Source organism: Mastigoproctus giganteus, chromosome 11 (genome assembly GCF_048544385.1).
Source record: "Mastigoproctus giganteus isolate SK-2022 chromosome 11, ASM4854438v1, whole genome shotgun sequence".
Classification (NCBI taxonomy): domain Eukaryota; kingdom Metazoa; phylum Arthropoda; class Arachnida; order Uropygi; family Thelyphonidae; genus Mastigoproctus; species Mastigoproctus giganteus.
In genome coordinates this window covers 1936557-1956314 of record NC_143585.1, presented here as the reverse complement: position 1 = coordinate 1956314, position 19758 = coordinate 1936557, and the positions used below count along the sequence as shown (strand labels likewise).

Sequence of the window (19758 nt, the reverse complement as noted above, 5' to 3'; positions counted from 1 at the left end):
AACGCCGAAACCTTCCATGACAAGCGCATAACACATACTGAACAAGGATTAGCGAGAAACATCCAAGCTCGCGATTTTGTCACCCCTCTCCCCCCACCCACTGAGCGCTGTTTTGACCGGGAAAGATAATTTTAGCCACGCCAATGTTTTTTTATGGCGGAAAATATTCATGGCGCTATAAAATTCACATTTTTTTAGGTTTCATTTTATATTAAATCGGCGATCGCGAATACGCGAAACCGCGAATACAGATACCGCAAATAGCGGGGGTTTACTGTATTCTGAATAACACACAACATGACTTTATTAAGGGTATATCATGCTTAACTAACTTAGTAGGCTATTTTGACACATTTACTCATGAGCTGGATTTACAGAACAATTTCGACATAGTTTTTTTGGATTTCAGCTAAGCATTTGACTCTGTCCCTCATGAGAGGTTACTGTATAAGCTTGAATATTCTTCAGATTGGCATAACGTCAGGAGTGAGGTTCCCCAAGGATCGATTCTTGGACTACTTTGTTTCTCATTTTCATAAATGACACTGACGAAGGGATAGAAGGCGATGCCAAAATTTGCAGATGAGAAAGATTGGCAGAATTGTTAATGATCAGGGCCAAGCCGTGCTCCATCAGAATGACTTGAATAGACTTCAAAGATGGTGAGAGAAGTGGCAGCTATGCTTTAATGCTGTGAAATGCAAAGTCTAACAACTTTGGGAATAGCAACCAACAAATAAATTATGCACTTGGTGGGTGGCGCCTCCATAGCCAGGTGGGAAGGAGCAGCAGTGCGTAGCACATGCTTCTTGATTAGACCGGGGTTCGAGCCCGTCACCACCAAATACGGAGGATGTGGAAAGGTCAGGAAATGACCACCACATATCCCAGAGCAATATGGCCTTAGTTGCTAATGCTCCTAAAAACCAATCAACAACAACACTTGGTGGGGATGAATTATAAACAGTGGAGGAGGAAAGATTCTGGGAGTTACAATATGGGCAAATATAAAGTTTTCTGAACAGTGTAAACAGGCAGCCAGGAAAGCCCATTGTGTCCTATTGATTATTTATCGAATGTTATCTTGTAAAGATAGGGAGGTCATAATCACACTGTATAAGGCAATTGTAAGACCACATTTGGGATACTGAGCAATTGTAAGACCACATCTGGGATTACTGAGCAATTGTAAGACCACATTTGGGATACTGAGCAATTGTAAGACCACATCTGGGATTACTGAGCAATTGTAAGACCACATTTGGGATACAATTATAGAGAACTTATCTGAAAAAAGATATTGAGCTTCTTAAAAGGATTCAAAGACAGGCAACTCGATTGGTGAAATCAACAGAATGATGACCATAGGAGGAAAGACTGATTATGTGGGCTTACAGAGCTTGGCAACCAGGCACCTCAGAGGTAACCTGATTGAAGATAAGGCTCTGAGAGGGATTAGAAAAACTTTAAAAACTTAGTAAAATGAACTAAGGTGGAATTCTCGCTGTTATAAACAATTCTAGAACTTTTTTTTTTTTGGTAGTTGTTGGCGCATCGGCTTCTATGGCCATAGTGCCCCTCCCAAGTTTTTTGCGGCACTTGGATCCAAGCCCGAGGCGGGATTCGAACCCGCGACCTTTGGGTTGCCGGCAGGCACTTTACCCACCTGGATAGCCCGGTCAGCAATTCTAGAACTAGGGATCATAAATTTATTACTACAGGGGTTGAGGTTTAAATTAGATTGTAGGAAGTTTTCTTTTAGCCAACAAGTCGTTGCTTGCTGGAACACGTTGCCTTCGTAGGTAGTTGAGGCTGATAGTTTGAATAAATTCAAAGGTCAACTGGATAGTTACCTGGGTGAGGACGGAAGCATATACAGCTGAAACCTGTTAAAATGAGATTCGTTAGAATGCGATTCAAACATGGCTCTCATTCATTTTTCGTCAATTGAAAATCTGTTTTTAGTCACTGAAGATCAACTTTTTGGATTTCTTGTTAACACGTGGCAATATTTTCAGTTTAACGCAAAAATCTGCGATATGCATCATTCTTCGATTTCCATAAGAACAATAATAAAATGACTTGTAACTTTACTGCAAAGTGTTTGAACATTTACAGTATTTTTTTAAAAAATTCACTGGATGCAAAATCACAGAATTCATTTGCATACAAGACAATCCTTTTATTGTTTCATGCTTGATCTGATTTGGTTTTTAATGGTGCATTGGCAGCTAAGGCCATAATGCGCCCTTGTTTCAATTTGGTAACGATCTGTATTTCAAATGAACAACTGACAAGCTGTCTTGTTTTACATAAGGCACACATACACAATAGGCTATTCACTTGAGCAACAATTGAAGCATTTTAGTAAGATTTTAGAAGTATGTGTTTTGGTTTTAGTAGTAATGTCTGAAACTTCAAAAAAAAAAAAAAACGGAAAAAAGCTTACTCATCATCATCAGCCATTTTCAATCCACTTCAGGATGAAGGCCTCTCCAGCAACTTTTCAGTTCCTTCTCTTTTGTGCAATGGCCACCCATTTACTACCCACAAACTCGTGAATTTCACCTATCCATCTCCGCCTTTGTCTTCCAGGTTTTCTTCTATCTCCTCTTAGGTACCATTCTGTTATTTTCTTAGTCCATCTGTCATCATGTCTTCAAGCTATGTGTCCAGCCCAAGACAATTTTAGTTCTTTAGTTTTGACAAGAATGTCCTTTATTTGAGTTTGTTGCCTAATCCATGTGTTTCTCTTCTTAGCTAACAGTCTGATTCCCAATACAATTCGTTCCATTCTTCGCTGCATAGTTCTCAGCTTCTCTTCCATTGTTTTGGTGAGTGCCCACGTTTCACTTCCATAAATTCATAGTGGGGAGTATACATTGGTTCATTATTTTACGTTTAAGAGAAACTGGGATATTGCTTCTCAGTATGTGACTATTTCCTGAATGCTATCCATCCAAAATTTATTCTTCTCTTGACTTCCAGCTATTTATCATTATTACAGCTAATAACTTGTCCCAGATAAGTATATGACTCCACCTTTTCAATTACTGCTCCTTCAATCATTATGTCCCTTTCTGTGGCATACTTGTTCATCATTACTTTTGTTTTAGCCATATTCATTTTTAGTCCAAAATCCTCACTAACTGTGCATTTTAAGATTTTCCTCTAATTTTTGGGGATTGTGGCTTATGACCACAATGTCATCTGCAAATCATAAATGGTTTAGGTACTCTCCATTCACATTGACTCCTTTCTGCGACCAGTTTAATCTTCTGAAAGCTTCCTCAAGGGCAGCAGTAAACAACTTCGGAGATGTGTCTCTTTGTCGAACTCCTTTCTCAATTTTAAATTTGCTACTGTCTTTGTCTAGTGTAATAAAGGAGGTAGCGTTCTCATATATTTTCTTCGAAATCATAATATATGGGGTATCTATGCCTTGTCTTTCCAGTGCCCGAAACATTGCCTTATGCTGTATGGAGTCAAATGCCTTTTCATAATCCACAAATGCCAGGCATAATGGTGTTTTATATTCATTTGCTTTCTCCATTAGCTGTGATATTAAGTGAAGGTGATCTATTTCAGTTGATTCTCATCAAGTATTCTTCCTATTCAGTTAGTAATGACTAACTGAATAGGAAGTGAACAACTTGTGGATATGGGATAACAACCTAATTGGATGTCATATTGTAATTATTGTGCAAAAAAAGAAACAAGCAAAATTGATAGTACATATGAAGTTTGAATTCCAAAAAATGGCTATAATTTTCGAATGCAATCCTGCTTATATTGCGATGCGATTCTTTGGACTCTGAGCATCGTGTTATAACAGGTTTCAACTGTAATTTATATTTTCTTATCTTTAACAGCCATATAGGGCCAAAGTTCAAGATAGAGAATACAAGAACATAGATGTATTAAGTAGTCACACAAGCTTGAATTACAATCAACCAAAATCTGTGTATATCAATGCCATTAAAAGCATTTATGTACAGTTTTCATTTTTAAAAATTCTACAAAGAAACTACAGAACTGGTCCAAAGCAGAAAACTGACTCTCCGAATCCCCATACACATTCAGTACACTCATTCTCAAAAGGGTTAATACACACTGTGATATTAGATTTTTTTTAAACATCTGGAGCAGGTGGATGAGTGAAATGAGAATGGGGTGTGTTTTTTTTTTTTTTTTTTTTGGCTGATGCTATATAAGCTTGCTTTCTTGCATCATGTGCCCTTGCTAATGCTAATGCTCAATTTCTCAAAATCATTGAATTCAGCAAGAAATTTTGTTAGTAATTACAAATTTCAAATACAGAGTTATCACTGTATTTGTAATCATATATTAGCATTAGCATTAGCATTAGTAGAGGCATTTGATGCAAGAAAGCAAGCTTATGCAGCATCAGCCAAAAAAAAAAAAAAAAAAAAAAGTAACATAAATAAATAAAAATAACCACTTCCACTTCCCTCTGTTCGTTCGAAATACCTGTCCAGCTGAGCCTTAAACTTATTTAGGCTATCAACTTCCACGACAAGGGATGGAAGTCTGTTCCACCCACCATATTTATAAATATCTTATGAATTCTATAAAAATTAGGAGTGAAACTAAAAATGTAACTTGCCTTCTTGGACCTTTGGCAAAACAGAAATAATAGATATCACAATTGCAAATATTAGGTTAAAGCTTACAAAGAACTTCTGAAGGCCACAGTCACCAGGCTAGACAAAAAGAAAAATATACTAGTATATCGTATTTTATAAAACATTTAGAACAAAGTCTTAAGTTATGGAAATACTTAAAATTATTTTAAGGGTATTACAATAGCTTCATTATACAAACATTTCTTACTGGAAATCTTTTCACAACAATTAGAAAAAAGGCTCATATTGTATTGGGAATAAGCATATTAAAAAATAAACTTTGCTATAACTAATGAAACTAAAGATTCAGTACATTTTATTTCTGTTATGTAAAAACCTGATCTGAGAGGGTGCTGTTGTTGCTATTTGTTTTATAATAGTTAACATGTGCTCAAAAAATTCATTCTTTTATACTTAGTGCAGAGTAGGGTGGCAAGATGCATATTCCTATTTATTCTTTTTGTTGCAACTGGTTACTTTTAATTGAACAGTTCTGTACGGATGGTTTCCAATTTATTACTATATCAGATAGGATGAAATATTATAATATTCTTATAAATGGAAATTTTCATTTAAATATTCCTACATTTGGTAATAGTTATTTATTTTATTTCCATATTTCCTTATTACTATCTATATTTCTTTATTATTATAATCCCATTTTTGGTCCATTAATCCCCTTGTAGTTATACCAGGATCCCTTATTAAAGGATCAGGCAGTTACGCTTCTGGTATATCCTAAGTACCATTATAAAAAGCTATTTTCTTTGCTTTTCACTTTTTACTTTCTAAATTTTATACCTCAAGATCTATTAGAGTAATTCGAGGGAAACTGAGGTACTATTAATATAGTTATCCTTACCTCCTTTCTCCTTATGTTAGCATAAGCTTTATTTTGCACATGTATAAAATAAATAAAAAATACCACAACTGAAGTGAAAATTATGGTTGGCACTCTTTCTGTATTATTTGTTTCAAAGCTATCTGTCGGGCTAGCTGTTTTCTGTTAAATTTAAAGTTTAGCATAGAATGCCTTTATGTTTATAATTTGGACCTAGTTAAAAAGGCAGATAACAATCAGAAACAGATACCCTTGCTAATTATTGGTGTGATATATTGAATCCGTAGCCGAGTGGGCAGGAGTGGGAGTGCAGTAGCACACGCTCTTTGAGTAGACCGGGGTTCAAGCCCCTGACTGCTGAATACGGTCGATCTGCCAACCCGCACTGGACCAGCGTGGCAGATTATGGTCCAATTCCCTCAGCATGAATTGTTGAGGAGGCTTCCATCCTGCAGTGGGTTGATAATGGCTGCACTTTACTTTACTTTATATTGAATGATGTTAGCCCTTGAAAAAGTGCCATTAAATGTATCCGATTATCAATAATTACTACATAATCATTATTTTATTTTTATTTTATTGCTAATTATATGTTTATTTATAGGGTATAGCAATGTAAATCAACACAGGCTATCTTAGTCTTTATAGGTTCTTTTGGATTTATGGCCTGCTTAATACTTTTATGCCAATGTTTTAATACGCCGAGTACCTATATAGTACCAATTATACTCTTACAGAAGTAATTAGATTACAGACTGATGTAATGTTTAATCTACAATTGATGGCATTAATCTGATCTGATATACATTTTACATCTATTCCAATATTTCATAAATATTATATATATCAAGATCTAACCATAGAGAAGGGATTTGGGTTCAGAGTTCAAAATGAAACTGCACTGTTTTTGTGGGAGGGCATGTTTTAAAAGTGAATTATGAGGCTGCATATAATTTCAGTCATTTTCAGTCATTATGATTGGTTAATTCTCTTTCACAGTTAGGCTGTCTGAAAAAAAATGATGTACAAGTTCTAATCCTCATTCAGCATCCTTCAACAAAATCTCTTGTTCAACAACAGTAAGTTCCTCCTCTTCACTACAAATATCAGGTTCCATTATACAGGTAGTTCTTGACTTTACGAGTTAATTCGTTCCTAGCGCATGCTCGTAAAGCGAAAACTTGTAAAGCAGGAATTAAATCCCATAGACAATGTTAAAAATAGGGGTTACGTTCTCAACAATGAAATTAGTTAGCTAATTAATTTATGTTTAGATAATGATTGACTTATCCAAAGAAATGGAAATGTAGCCTGTAAAATCAAGCAAATTATAATAATAAAGAAATTATTTACGACTTACAAATTTTAAAGAATGTTTATTTTTCATCATCGACTAAATGTACACTCGTTGATCACTTATTATTGGCTTGGCACTCGTTGGTTTGTTGCACAAGGAGTCGTCTTCTTCAGAAATGCTTCAAGAGGCATTTGTTTCCAAGATAATCTTCTATTTTCTTTATAAATTTCAATAGATGCATAAGCATTTTTTAACGAATTGCAATTTGCAAAGAATAACAAATTGAAAATAACACTATTTGCGTGGAGTAACAAATTTAACAAGTAAAAAAAAAAGGAATGAAGAGAAGATTCTGAAAATTTATTTATGTTTTTTATATGATCGAAGATTTCAGAAAGGAGAAACACATTTCACAATAATAACGAAAAAAACCACACAATTCCAGCTATCGGTATTTTCGAATATGCAATAACATCGAGTTTACTACCTGTTTATAATTGCTTTCAGTAACAGAAAAGCCCAATAAACCAGAAAGTGCAAATTGTTTTTATTGTTTTATGGTCATGACCTCCAGAAATGTGCTTTAGAAAAATGTCACAAAGGCGTTTAAAATTGGTTCTTATAACAGAACATATGATAACAATGAAAGTGTAATGCATTTTATTGATTTGAATTGGTAACTAATACAATATGCACTATAAAAACGACCTTTTAGAGAGTTATATAGTGAAAATTTCAACTTCCGAGGTCGTGGAATGAATTTCTAAAAAACAATGTGTTATTGGGTTCACATTACGATATTTTCATGATACGATGGTGTCTCTGGAATGGATTAATATCATAAAACTGGATACACTGTATTGTATAGCTACGTGCGTGGTTTGAAATGTGGTATTTATGAATGTTTAACATTCATTTTTTTGCAATTAATGTTCATATTTTCGATTTTGTTGATACGTGATACTTTGAAAAAAAAAAAAAAAAAAAAAAAAAAAACGTAAACCCGGGAACTCGTACAGCGAGAACTGCCTGTAAGTTGGTATATGCACGAATGAAAAGTTTCTTTTACATGTTCTGAAATACAAAATGTCTACATCCACTGTGGTATGTTCTTTCAAAAAAAAAAAAAAAAGTGTGGAAACTTTGTGGAAAACACATTTTCCACATACTTTTTGAAAGCCAGCCTATGACAAAATCTTAAATTTCTGGAACCATCCAAGTACCGTATCAACTGCGTGGTACCACATTGACAGTGGTAAAGAATGAAAAGGACCTGGGGGTTATTGTGCAGGCAGACATGAAGTTTTGTGAGCAGTGCAGACGGTCTGCAAGAGTAGCTCATGGTGTCTTGTCAATGATATACAGGAATTTTTCTAGCAGGGATTAGGAGGTGATTATCCCCTTGTATAAGGCAATGGTCAGGCCACACCTTCAGCCCATCTGCTCCAGGTCTGGAGGCCTCATTTTAAGAAGGATGTAGAACTGTTGGAATGAGTACAGAGAAGGGCAACAAGATTAGTGAATGGAACAAAGGGTGCTCTTATGAAGTAAGGTTTAAGTTTTGCAAATTACAATGTCTGGAGACTAGGCACCTGCGAGGTGATCTGATTTAGGTGTATAAAGCCTTGAATGGTTTGAGCATGATCAGTGCTGATGGGATTCTTCCTCTTGCTGAGAATAATCGCCTGAGAGGGCATAAATTCAAATTGAGGAAAGACAGTTGCAGAAGTTTGCCTTTAGCCAGCAGGTGGTTGATTGCTGGAACAAACTTCCATCTGTTGTAGAAATTGATAGCTTAAATAGATTCAAAGCCGAACTAGACAAACTACGTGGAGCGAGTGGATGGGTGAAATGAGAAGGTTTTTTTTTTTTTTTGTTTTTGGCTGATGCTGTATAAGCTTGCTTTCTTGCATCATGTGCCTTTGCTAATGCTAAGTATAATGTAATTTTGCATTCATTTAGTTTGGTGGTATAATTTAGTATTCTTGTATACAAGTTATTTTCAAATTTCAATTTTTATTTTAGTAAAATTTGTTGCAGTTAATACACAGACAATTCTTCTGGCATCTCCTGAGCAAAACAGCCATAAATACTTGTAACCCTGACCCGAAATATCACCAATCCCAAGATATTTTTCAAGCCACAGAATCTCAGAAAGAGCCCAACTTCATCCCACTCTGATGTCATGGGGAAGGGGGAGCCCCTGGATGCCCAACCTTTTTAAGCCAACTCGAAACCAGAAAATATCCAAACAGAACCAAACTATCTATAGAATAACATCTCAGCCAAAAAGAAGATTCTCACTCTTCTTCCTCCCCCCGAAAAAAAACAAGGCAAACAAAAAAAGCTGATAATTTTTTTCTTTCTTATCCAGTGGCTCATTTGACTATGACATAACAGGTGAAATGTGGTTATGGTTAATTAATTTTTGTAAATTCTTAAATTTTAGATATTACAGTATAATTAGTCAGTTGGAAATTTTTGGTGCATTAACTACTTTGGTTATTCTGTGCCACTTCGTACAAGGGTGAACTGAAAAGTGATGCCTCTTGGTTCACAACTTCAGTACTAGGTTCTGCAGCAAGTTACAAATGGGTTTTCCATGGAGTTACTACTTTCCAGTTAGTGTAATACTTTCCAGTTTTTGCAGCTAATACTTTCCAGTCTGTGTAATTATCCATCTAAATGTTACTGCTTTAAATAAAAGCATCTTTAAACATGCAGTTCAAATAATGATCAGTTATCGAATTCCTGACAACTGAAAATGTTAGGGTATTATGCAGACTGAAATTTTGGCAAAAAAGAGAGTAAGCAATGTAGTAATGTTGCTGTCACATGACAAAAAACACAAATGATTTTCATTGCAGCCATGAAATATTGGAAAGAATAACAAGAATTTTGTCTATGGTATTTGAAAGTGTTTCACATTGTCCTTATAGCTAGATTTTGTCTCCCTTACCCCAAAGTTAAAGATAATCTATAAGGAAACATATATTATCCTGATAAAGCAGCTGTAAAAAAGATGGTTGGCATCTCATCTGAAAAAATTTCACCTGAATAGCATACAAAAGCTTCTTAAGTGATGACAAAAAGTGTATCAAGTCAGTTAGGTTAGTTCTAAATTTTCTGTGCTCTTTCAAAATTCTATGTAACTCTGAGATTACTTTACAGGAGTATATTTCAGTGCAATAGCTGAAATTAAAATCCATGCACTTTACCTGTTTTCAATTATGGAGAGAGTATTTGATCTTATGATTTGGGCTCATATTCAACTTAGAGATAAATACTGATATTTATGATTCTGCCTAAGTTAATATCTTGTACCTTTAAATATTAAAAAGTCTTTTAATATATCTTAAATATCTTTATATATTTTAAGCTAATATCTTTCTAAATTGTAGAACATCACCAGAAAAAGTGAATTCAACACACATTTAAAAACCAGAGATGCTGTCGAGTTTTGAAACTCACTGGATTCAGCGAGTTTCAAAACAGTACCATGGCAGCTGGCACATGGTGTCTATTATCAAATATTAAAAATACTCAGCCCCTGGCTTCAGTGAGAGTAGAAAGAGCTCTCTGCAACTGAGTCAGTTGCAAACAAAATATAGGAATCATCAAACTGAAATCAAACATATCTGATGATTTCAATTACTGCACTGAAATATCCCTAAAATCCCTTATGATTGTACTGCATAAAGCAAATGGTGACCAGATTCTGAGATTAAAGGCACATGCACACACCAGTTATGGTTTTTAAATGAAGTTTTTTGTACAATGCTTAGCTGTTCACTTAGACAAAATACCTTATTCAGAGTTTGGCATATATTTGCTAATAGAGACCACCTGTCTAGTGATATCTAGATTTTTTAAATGTATAGTGGATTCACCTTCTCTGGTGAAGCTATATAGTTTAAAAAAGGATACTAGCAACTTAGGCAGAACCATCAATAATGGTATTTGTCTCTAAGATGAACATAAGTCCAAGCCATAAGGTTGAATACTTGGCCTTCTGTTTGCAGTGAGAGCAGAACTATATCTGTGCCTGAAATCTAATTCAAGTAAAACATAAATCTTATTTGAAGCATTACTTTTCATCCCTCTGAACACTTCAATTCATGGTTTATCATGTATTATATCTGTACAAACATGGGCCAATTTTATGCAGGCTGAAAAACACAGAATAAAAGCCACCTTTAAAATTCCTCCAGTCTCCAAGATTTTTAAACCCAGATCTCTCCATATGAATGACAACAAATAGTGAACCTACTATACTGTCAAAGAGGACTTAATACAATGCTAAACAATAGCGATTTCATGTTTTAATTGCATTCTCTGTCTATAATTACATAGATATAAAATATGACTTGGGAAACCATTTTCAGCTGTGACTGTGTAATGTTCCAACATAATTATTTTGCCAAAAATTCAGAAAGAAGAGCTAATACAAACTAATAAGCAAATTAAACATGAGAATATATATAAATTTTGAAAATCCAAAATATTCTAAATAAAAATTAAAATATAACTTGGTGAGATTTTGCTTAAAATTTTTCTGTAATAACACATGCATAACTTACCTTAGTATAAAAAGTATACAGGAGAACTACTCCACAAATTACTAGAACATAATGCATGATAGTGAAAAGCATGAGTGCTGGAAAAAAAAATAATAATAATAATAAATAAATAAACAAGCTTTAGCTCACAACTTTGTGGAGTTTCTTTTACTCTGTAATTTGCACTTAGTATTTATAGAATTAAAAAAACTGTTAGTTTTTGACCATTTTTAAATTCTGAATGCTGCATGATAACCTTCTTAATAAAGAAATTTCTACTTTTTAAACTGCTTCTTAAAAAGAAATTAATTCTATTAATTACTAATTTAAATATTAACAACTAACTAATATTTCAATTCCTGCTTTCTTTTCCAGCATACATTACTATTGAATGAAGTAATAAAATAATAAAAAAATATGATTTCATAATTTCAGAACGAAAAAAAATTTTCTTTTTCTCATCTCTTATTTTAAGATCTTTATTACCAGGCCTTACTCATTCATCTATAAATTCTACTTTTGTCATTTTCAAACTAAATCCTAATTTGTCATTTTCATCCATCCAATGAAATCATAGTCTAGTGCTGAAAATTTTCTGTTATTGTTTCTTTGGATTTCATGGCACAAGGGCAGCTAGGCCATAATGTGCTTAATCTCAGGTGAAGAATGATATACAGTTTACTGAAATTTTTTTTTCTTAATATTTATAGCAGATTATAATATCAAATGCATTTGAGATAAGTAAAAATTCTGGCTACATCTGGTGTATCTGCTAACAGTTGGGCTAATGTTGTACATATGGTAGAAAACGAGCCAAAGGCAGCCTGTCTGTCACTGTCGTGTAAGGGACAATCTATAAGATGTTGAACTGTGAGCTGTGTATTACAGTCTGGATATTCTCAAGGATCGGTAGCCTCAAGTAGATGCAAATGAGTTAGGTGGGTGTGCCATCCTAAGCACAGCGAGTATATTTCTTCTTGTCTATTATCCCTGATAGTGGATTTCCATTCTTTCAGGTCTTTCTTTCTACGGAATAACTTGTTGTTAGTTTGGTTTCCCCAGATTTGTTGCCATTTTTTTGCACATCGCTGTGTAATGATAGACTTGTAATTTGAAAATGGTAAATTGAAGGATCAATAGTTAACTGTAGTTTTGGCAGCTAAATCTACACACTCATTTCTTGAGATACTGTTATGATCAGGGATCCAGCAAAAGGTGATGCTCTGGTTGTTTCCAATTAATTTAGTTAGAATATTTCAGATCTTTAAGAGTAAAGGATTGACATGCTTTTTCTTCCACTGGATAGCTTGAATTGCGCTGATTGAATCCATGTATATAATAATAAGCAGTATTTTTTGTTTCACAAGCAAAATTTAAAGCTATAATTGCATAGAGTTCTGCAGTGAAACTACTACATTCAATTGGAAGTTCTTAACTATGGTTTCTTAGCTACTGGGAAAAGCAGCTGCACCGACGTGACTGTTAGTTTTCGATCGGTCTGTATACACTGGAGTGAACTATGCATATTGTGCTGTCAGTGATACATACAATTGTAATATATTTTGCCGAGAGAAAATTTTTTTCTCCCATGTTGAAAGTGATAAATTGCACAGTGGGGGAGGGGAAGAAATACTGTATGTACAATAGGTTTTATATCATTTAAGTCAAGTTGCCACTCACTAAATGTAGACTAAAGACATATCCCTGTGGATGGGTAGGCTCTGTAAAGGTTTCCCCATTTTGGAGAGAAAAGTAGTTTCCAAGTTGAGTGATACAGTTATCTTTTGAGTTTCTCTGCATAAATGTAAGGAAAGTGTATTGGCTTCAACATAAAGGCTTTGGATTGGAGATGTATGATATGCACCAAGTGTAAAGCGAAGACCACTATGATGTATAGGATCAAGCCATTTTAGTGTGCTTGGTCTAGCTGTACACATAATCTAGTCATGACCGTATTAGTGCAGGGTACAGGTGCAGCAGTGTAAATCGGTCAGCTCCCCATGTTGCAGTTGAAGAAGTGCAATCTTCTACACAAAATGCTTGCTGGAAAGCTATGGCCAAAAGTGGTTGTAACAGAAAATTTCATTCCACCAATGGAGAATGAATTCTGTTGTATTGTGAATCTAGCCAATTCTATTGGTGGAAAAGGATTTGAAGACATGGCTGTCTAGAAGGTTTGTGAATTGCTAATGGAACAAAGTTTAACAGAAGAGCTGATGGAAATGGCAACCTATAACAATTCTAATTCAGCACATATAGAGGCGCCTCTGTAGCCAGGTGGGAAGGAGCAGCAGTGCGTAGCACACGCTTCTTGATTAGACCGGGGTTCGAGCCCGTCACCACCAAATTCGGAGGATGCGGAAAGGTCAGGGAATGACCACCGCATATCCCGTAGCAATATGGCCTTAGTTGCTAATGCTCCTAAAAAAAAAAAAAAATATATAGATTGTAATCATCAAAGCAGTTCAGATGAAGCAGTCCAAAATTTGTTAATAAGTTAGAAGGTTATTTTATGGATAATGATCCTTCTGTGGAGAGGAGTCTAAAATTTCGAAGAAAATTGCAAAGATCTTTGGCTCCATATCAAGAAATCTATAAAGATTTACAGAAAAAAAAAACAAACAATCACTTATCATAGAATTCTTAAAAACTAATACATGTAAAGCTAAAGAAAATGTGTTCTAGTGATGAAAACTTGCAACATGTAAGGAAAAAGCAACATCAATAACTCAATTCTTGAAAATAATTAAACTTGAAACTGAATATAATTGGTCCGAATTTTCGTAATATGGACCAATGTTCTCAAATTTCAATTAAGTTATTGAAACAAAAGACAGATTTTTTTTAATGAAAGCAAATTGCTTTTTTGTTATTTTTTTATTATGTATTTATTTAAGAAATTTTTTTTTTTTTTTTTTTTATGTAAACCCCAAACATAAGAGGTATTAGAACCTGTAGTACTTAGTACCGTGCTTGGGTTGGAGGTTGAGAAGACGAAAGAAGATATTTGTTGACATTGTACTTGAACTTCTGTAGATTGTAATTTTCAGGAAATACGTATGAAGGAAGGTTATTCCAGAAAACGGCAGTTGAATGAATAAATGAGGAAGATGAAAAGTTCGTTCGTGGGTTTGAAGTTGGACAGTAAATGGATGTTGGCTGCACGTGTTCAGACTGTTTTGAAAGAGAGAGCGGGAATTATAGAAGCCAATTCAGAAGAACAGTGCCCATGGAAGTATCTGTAGAAGAGGCATGCAGCAGAAACAGTACGTCTATGAGACAGCAAGTGGAGAGACTCTGTTAGAGATGAATCATTAATTAACCTAACTGCCCTCTTCTGAATGGAATCAAGAAGCCTGAAAGAGGTTTTGGGGAGCACCACCCCAGATGTGGGAACAATATTCCATGGAAGGGTGGATTGGCGATTTATACAGAGTGAGCAGATGTTTGGAAGAAAAGTTACGACGAGAGCGAAAGAGAAAACCAAGTATTTTAGATGCAGAAGAAGCAGTTTTTGTAATGTGCTTGTGCCAAGGGAGATTAGAAGTCAGGGTAATCCCCAAAAGAGATATATCATTTTGCCTAGAAATGGGAGTGTCACCAAAGATAAGCATAGCAGCAGAAGAATCCTTTTTGCGAGATATAAGACAAGACTGAGTTTTAGAAGGGTTGAAATCAACTAAGTTTTCTTTATCCCACTGGAGAATTACCCGAAGATCAGCATTTAAGGAATTGGTAAGAGATTTTCAGGAAGTTGAAGCTGTTTGAGCAGGGAATGGTTTCTCAAAATGGAAAGTGAAATGCAATGTGCTATCATCGGCAACACTATGGATAGGATTTCCAGTCAATGGAAGAAGGTCATTAATATACATGAGGAAAAGAGTGGGGGAAAGAACTGAACCTTGGAGGACACCGGCGTTAGTGGAGAAGTTAGAAGACAGAGAGCCATCCCTACCATCACCCTCAGTGAGCGATCAGAGAGAAAACTGGATAACCAATTACAAAAATCAGTTGGCAAACCACAAGATGGAAGCTTGTTTAGAAGACCTTTATGTCAAACACGATCGAAAGCCTTTGAGATGTCAAGAGCAACTACTTCTGTTTCACCAAACCGTTCCATTGAATTAGTCCATAAATGTGCAACATAAGCCAGAATATTACCAGTGGATCGACACCGCCGGAATCCATACTGGCGATCATTGATAAGACGGAAGGTTTCTAGGTAGTTTAAAAGTTGGCAGTTAATTGATTTCTCCATTACTTTAGAAAGAGTAGAAGTAATTGCAATGGGACGATAATTGGATGCCTGAGATTTGTCACCCTTTTAAGGAATTGGCTGGATATGAGAGGGGTTATGCTATTAGCATTAGTAGAGGCATTTGATGCAAGAAAGCAAGCTTATGCAGCATCAGCCAAAAAAAAAAAAAAAAAACCATTTCCACTTCACCCCTCTGTTCGTTCAAAATACCTGTCCAGCTGAGCCTTAAACTTATTTAGGCTATCAACCTCCACCAAAAGGGATGGAAGTCTGTTCCACCAACCAACCACCCGCTGGCTAAAGACAAATTTCCGCACGTCTATCCTGCATCTGTCTTTCCTCAATTTGAATTTATGCCCTCTCAGGTGATTTTTCTGAGCTAGAGGAAGAATCCCATCAGCATTGAGCATGCTTAAACTATTCAAGGCTTTATACACCTCTATCAGATCACCTTGCTGGTGCCTAGTCTCCAGACACTGTAATTTGCAAAACTTAAGCCTTTCTTCGTAAGAGCACCCCTTTGTTCCATTCACTAATCTTGTTGCCCTTCTCTGTACTCGTTCCAGCAGCTCTACATCCTTCTTGAAATGAGGCCTCCAGACCTGTATACAGTACTCTAGGTGTGGCCTGACCATTGCCTTATACAATGGAATAATCACCTCCTTATCCCTGCTGGAAAAATTCCTGTATATCATTGACAATACTCCATGAGCTACTCTTGCAGCCCGTCTGCACTGCTCAGAGAACTTCATATCTGCCTGCACAACCACCCCCAAGTCCCTTTCATTCTCTACCACTGTCAGTGTAGTACAACAAAGTTGATACGTTGCTCTGGGGTTGCTGTTTCCCATGTGTAGTACTTTACATTTGTCAATGTTAAACTTCATTTGCCACCTCTCAGCCCATCTGCTCAACCTTTCCAGATCCTGTTGCAGCAGCATAGTGTCAGTAGTGTCCTTGACAACCCTGATAACCTTTGTATCATCTGCAAACTTGGACATTAAGCTTGATATACCATCATCAATATCATTTATAAATACAGAAAACAATAATGGACACAACAATGAGCCCTGAGGGACTCCACTAATAACATTAATCCACGATGAGCAGTGTCCATTGATTACCACTCTCTGTCTTCTCGCCCTCAACCACCCCTTTATCCATAGCAGCAATTTGCCTCCAATGTCACACTGCTCCAATTTGTGTAGCAGTCTTCCATGTGCAACAGTATCAAAAGCCTGTCTAAGATCCAAGTATATAATATCAGAGTTATTCCCTGCATCCAGTTCTTTTGAGACTGCATCATAGTATCCAATCAAGTTGGTCAGGCAAGACTTCCCCTTAACAAAACCATGCTGTGTCTGAGCTATAACTGAAGTCTTGTCTAAATGATCCTGCAGTGCTTCTTTAACCAGTGCCTCCATTAATTTTCCTGGAACAGAAGTTAAGCTCACAGGTCTATAATTACTTGTGTCAGCCTTTGATCCTCCTTTGTGAATTGGGGTCACATTTGCACATTTCCAGTCTATGGGTACCTCCCCTGAGTCCAAGAAAGCTCTCATAATTATGGCTAAAGGTTTGCTTACTTCCTTTGCTGCCTCTTTTAATATAACTGGATAGATCCCATCCACTCCGGGTGCCTTTCTTGTGTTTATCTTCAACAGTTTCTCCTCCACTTTACTCCCAGTTATTTCAAGATTCTGTAGCTTACTGCTAGAGTTGAATACACTTCTGGCATTCCCCTTGCTGAATAACTCCTCATGTGTGAATGTCGATGCAAAATATTCATTTAGTTTGTTAGCTACCTGAGCAGGATCATCAACAGTTGACCCATCAATATCAAGTGGACCAATCTGATTCATCCCCTTCCTTCTAGAGTTAACATAAGTAAAGAACTCTTTGCTGTTTTTCTTTGCATCCCTTGCCAAGGATTTCTCGTAATCTGCCTTCGCCTGCCTAACCTCCTTTGTAACTTGGTTGCATATCAACTTGTATCTATCATAGGCTTCTGTGTCATGTGTTAATTTGTAAGTATCCCATGCATTTTTCTTCTCTGCCATATGCCTCATTAGTTCATCTGACATCCATTTTGGCCTAAACCTTGAACAATATTTCTTAGTTGGTATGTAAAGCCTAGTAGCTTCCAAGATAAGTTCTTTGAATGCTTCCCATTTTGAGTTTGCTGTTGGTAACATCATCAGTTGGTCCCCTGTATAGAATTTAAACACTGTCTCAGACCAACATAGTCGCCTTTACGAAAACAAAAACCCTTCGCTTTACCTCTGATGGTAGTTACCTCCTTGAGTAAATCCCGCTTCAACACACTGTGATCACTGCCACCTAGTGGTTCATTTATCTGCAGATTCTTAATGCATGAAGAATCACTGCTAATAATCAAATCAAGAGTATTACTCTCTCTAGATGCCTCCCGAACATGCTGATGTAGAAAACAATCATCCAATAAATCCACAAAAGCCCTGCTAGTGTCTGAGAAACCAGCCCCTATATTCCAGTCAATATCTGGGAAATTAAAATCTCCCATTATAAGACTCTCTGATTTACTGGCCCACTCTATTTCCCTGCACAGTTCCTTATTATACTCCTCAGAGTCATTAGGCCTATAGCACACTCCTACTCTCAATTTTGATCTCCCAATGCTCATGTCACACCAAACTGACTCAACACTGCACTGTCCGGCGATGTCGACTGGCTTCACTTCCTTGGTTTTTATGTGTTTCTTAACTAATAGCATAACCCCTCCCCCCTTCCTATCCTGTCTATCCTTTCTGTAGACGTTGTACTCCCCAAATTCCAGTTCTGCATCTCTTATATCTGTGTGACACCACGTCTCTGATATCCCAACAATATCTGCCTTTGATGTTTTGAGCAATACCTCAAATTCATCAAATTTATTTACTAAACTCCTAGCATTGGTGTACACGCAAGTATACCTGCACCTGTTTCTATTCTTAGCTACCCTAACACAACCCATGTGTTTACTTGTACCGCAATGGCTCGCAGCAGGCTCTGAAATACCATGCATCTTGTTTTTCAGGCTTCTGCTCATTCTAATAGAAGCAGTGCAAGAATCTCTTTCACCTCTGCCAGTGGCTACTGTCAATCTATTGGTCTTTGTCTCCCCCCAAGCTAGCAGTTTTCCGACCCACCTAACACTGCCTCGATAGCATCGGCAAATATTCTTGCGCCCTTTCTATTTAAGTGTATCCCATCCCTGTAGAAGCAATCTCTCTCTCCTGTTAACAAGTACAGTCCAGGCTGAAAAAAATTCTACCCCTTGAGCCTTGCACAATCTTTCCAGGGCCGAATTGATCGACAAGGCTCTCATCATATACTCCCTCCTATCGTGTCTGGGCAGAATTGCAGACACTTTCAAATTCAACCCTAATTCTCGGCTTTTGTTCAACAGTGACCTGTACTTGTTAAGTAATTCTGCCGGTCTCCTACTCTTAATATTATTAGTGCCAATGTGTACAACTATATCACCTTTTGTGCCCTTAAAAGATGATATTCGCTCTACAATGTCATCAACCTTTGCCCCTGGCAGACATACCCTGGTCCTGTTCCACCTATCTTTTTTACAAAGCATGTTCCCCGTTTCCCTGACAATAGAGTCACCAACAACTACTAGTTCCTTCGGGACCAGCGCATTCTGCCTTGGGGGTTGTCTCTGTGTCACGTGATGCCCAAGTGCAAGCTCTGGCGTTGATGTGGGCAGCTGAGAGCTTGATGGGCCCCTCAATTTAGTTTCTTTGAGGGCATCCACCCTGTCCTTCAAGCTCTCATATAGGCCCACAAGAATGCCGAGTTGTTGCCTGATATCGATACACTCCTTGCATCGCGCACACACACAAAGACATCCCCCTTGGCAGTATCATGTCCCGTACCCGATTGCTCTGCAAACATCAAGCAAACAGTGCATTTTATAAGGCTGTGAGTCAGAGGACAACTGCCCCCCTCAGTTCTGCTCTGAGCCACAGCACTTCCATTAGCTTGAGCCTTTTGCTTTGCTGCTCTGGTCTGATTCATGATTCTATTAATTTATTAATTAATTATAATTAATTATGTTATGTTATTAATTATGTTAAATATAATTAATTATATTACGTTTGTAATCTAAGTTGTTATATGTATTTATT

General features: G+C 36.5%; 1 protein-coding gene across 1 annotated transcript in view; it reads right to left on the bottom strand.

Moving 5' to 3' along the window:
• Nucleotides 1-19758, bottom strand: part of LOC150077643 (putative serine incorporator) — a 190232-nt gene that overhangs the window by 92253 nt on the left and 78221 nt on the right. Inside the window, exons 6-7 of the mRNA XM_090384811.1 lie at nucleotides 11365-11441; nucleotides 4628-4724 (exon numbers count right to left, since the gene is read on the bottom strand). Of these exons, the coding sequence (XP_090240937.1) occupies nucleotides 4628-4724; nucleotides 11365-11441 (174 nt within the window). The remainder of the gene's footprint in view (nucleotides 1-4627; nucleotides 4725-11364; nucleotides 11442-19758) is intronic.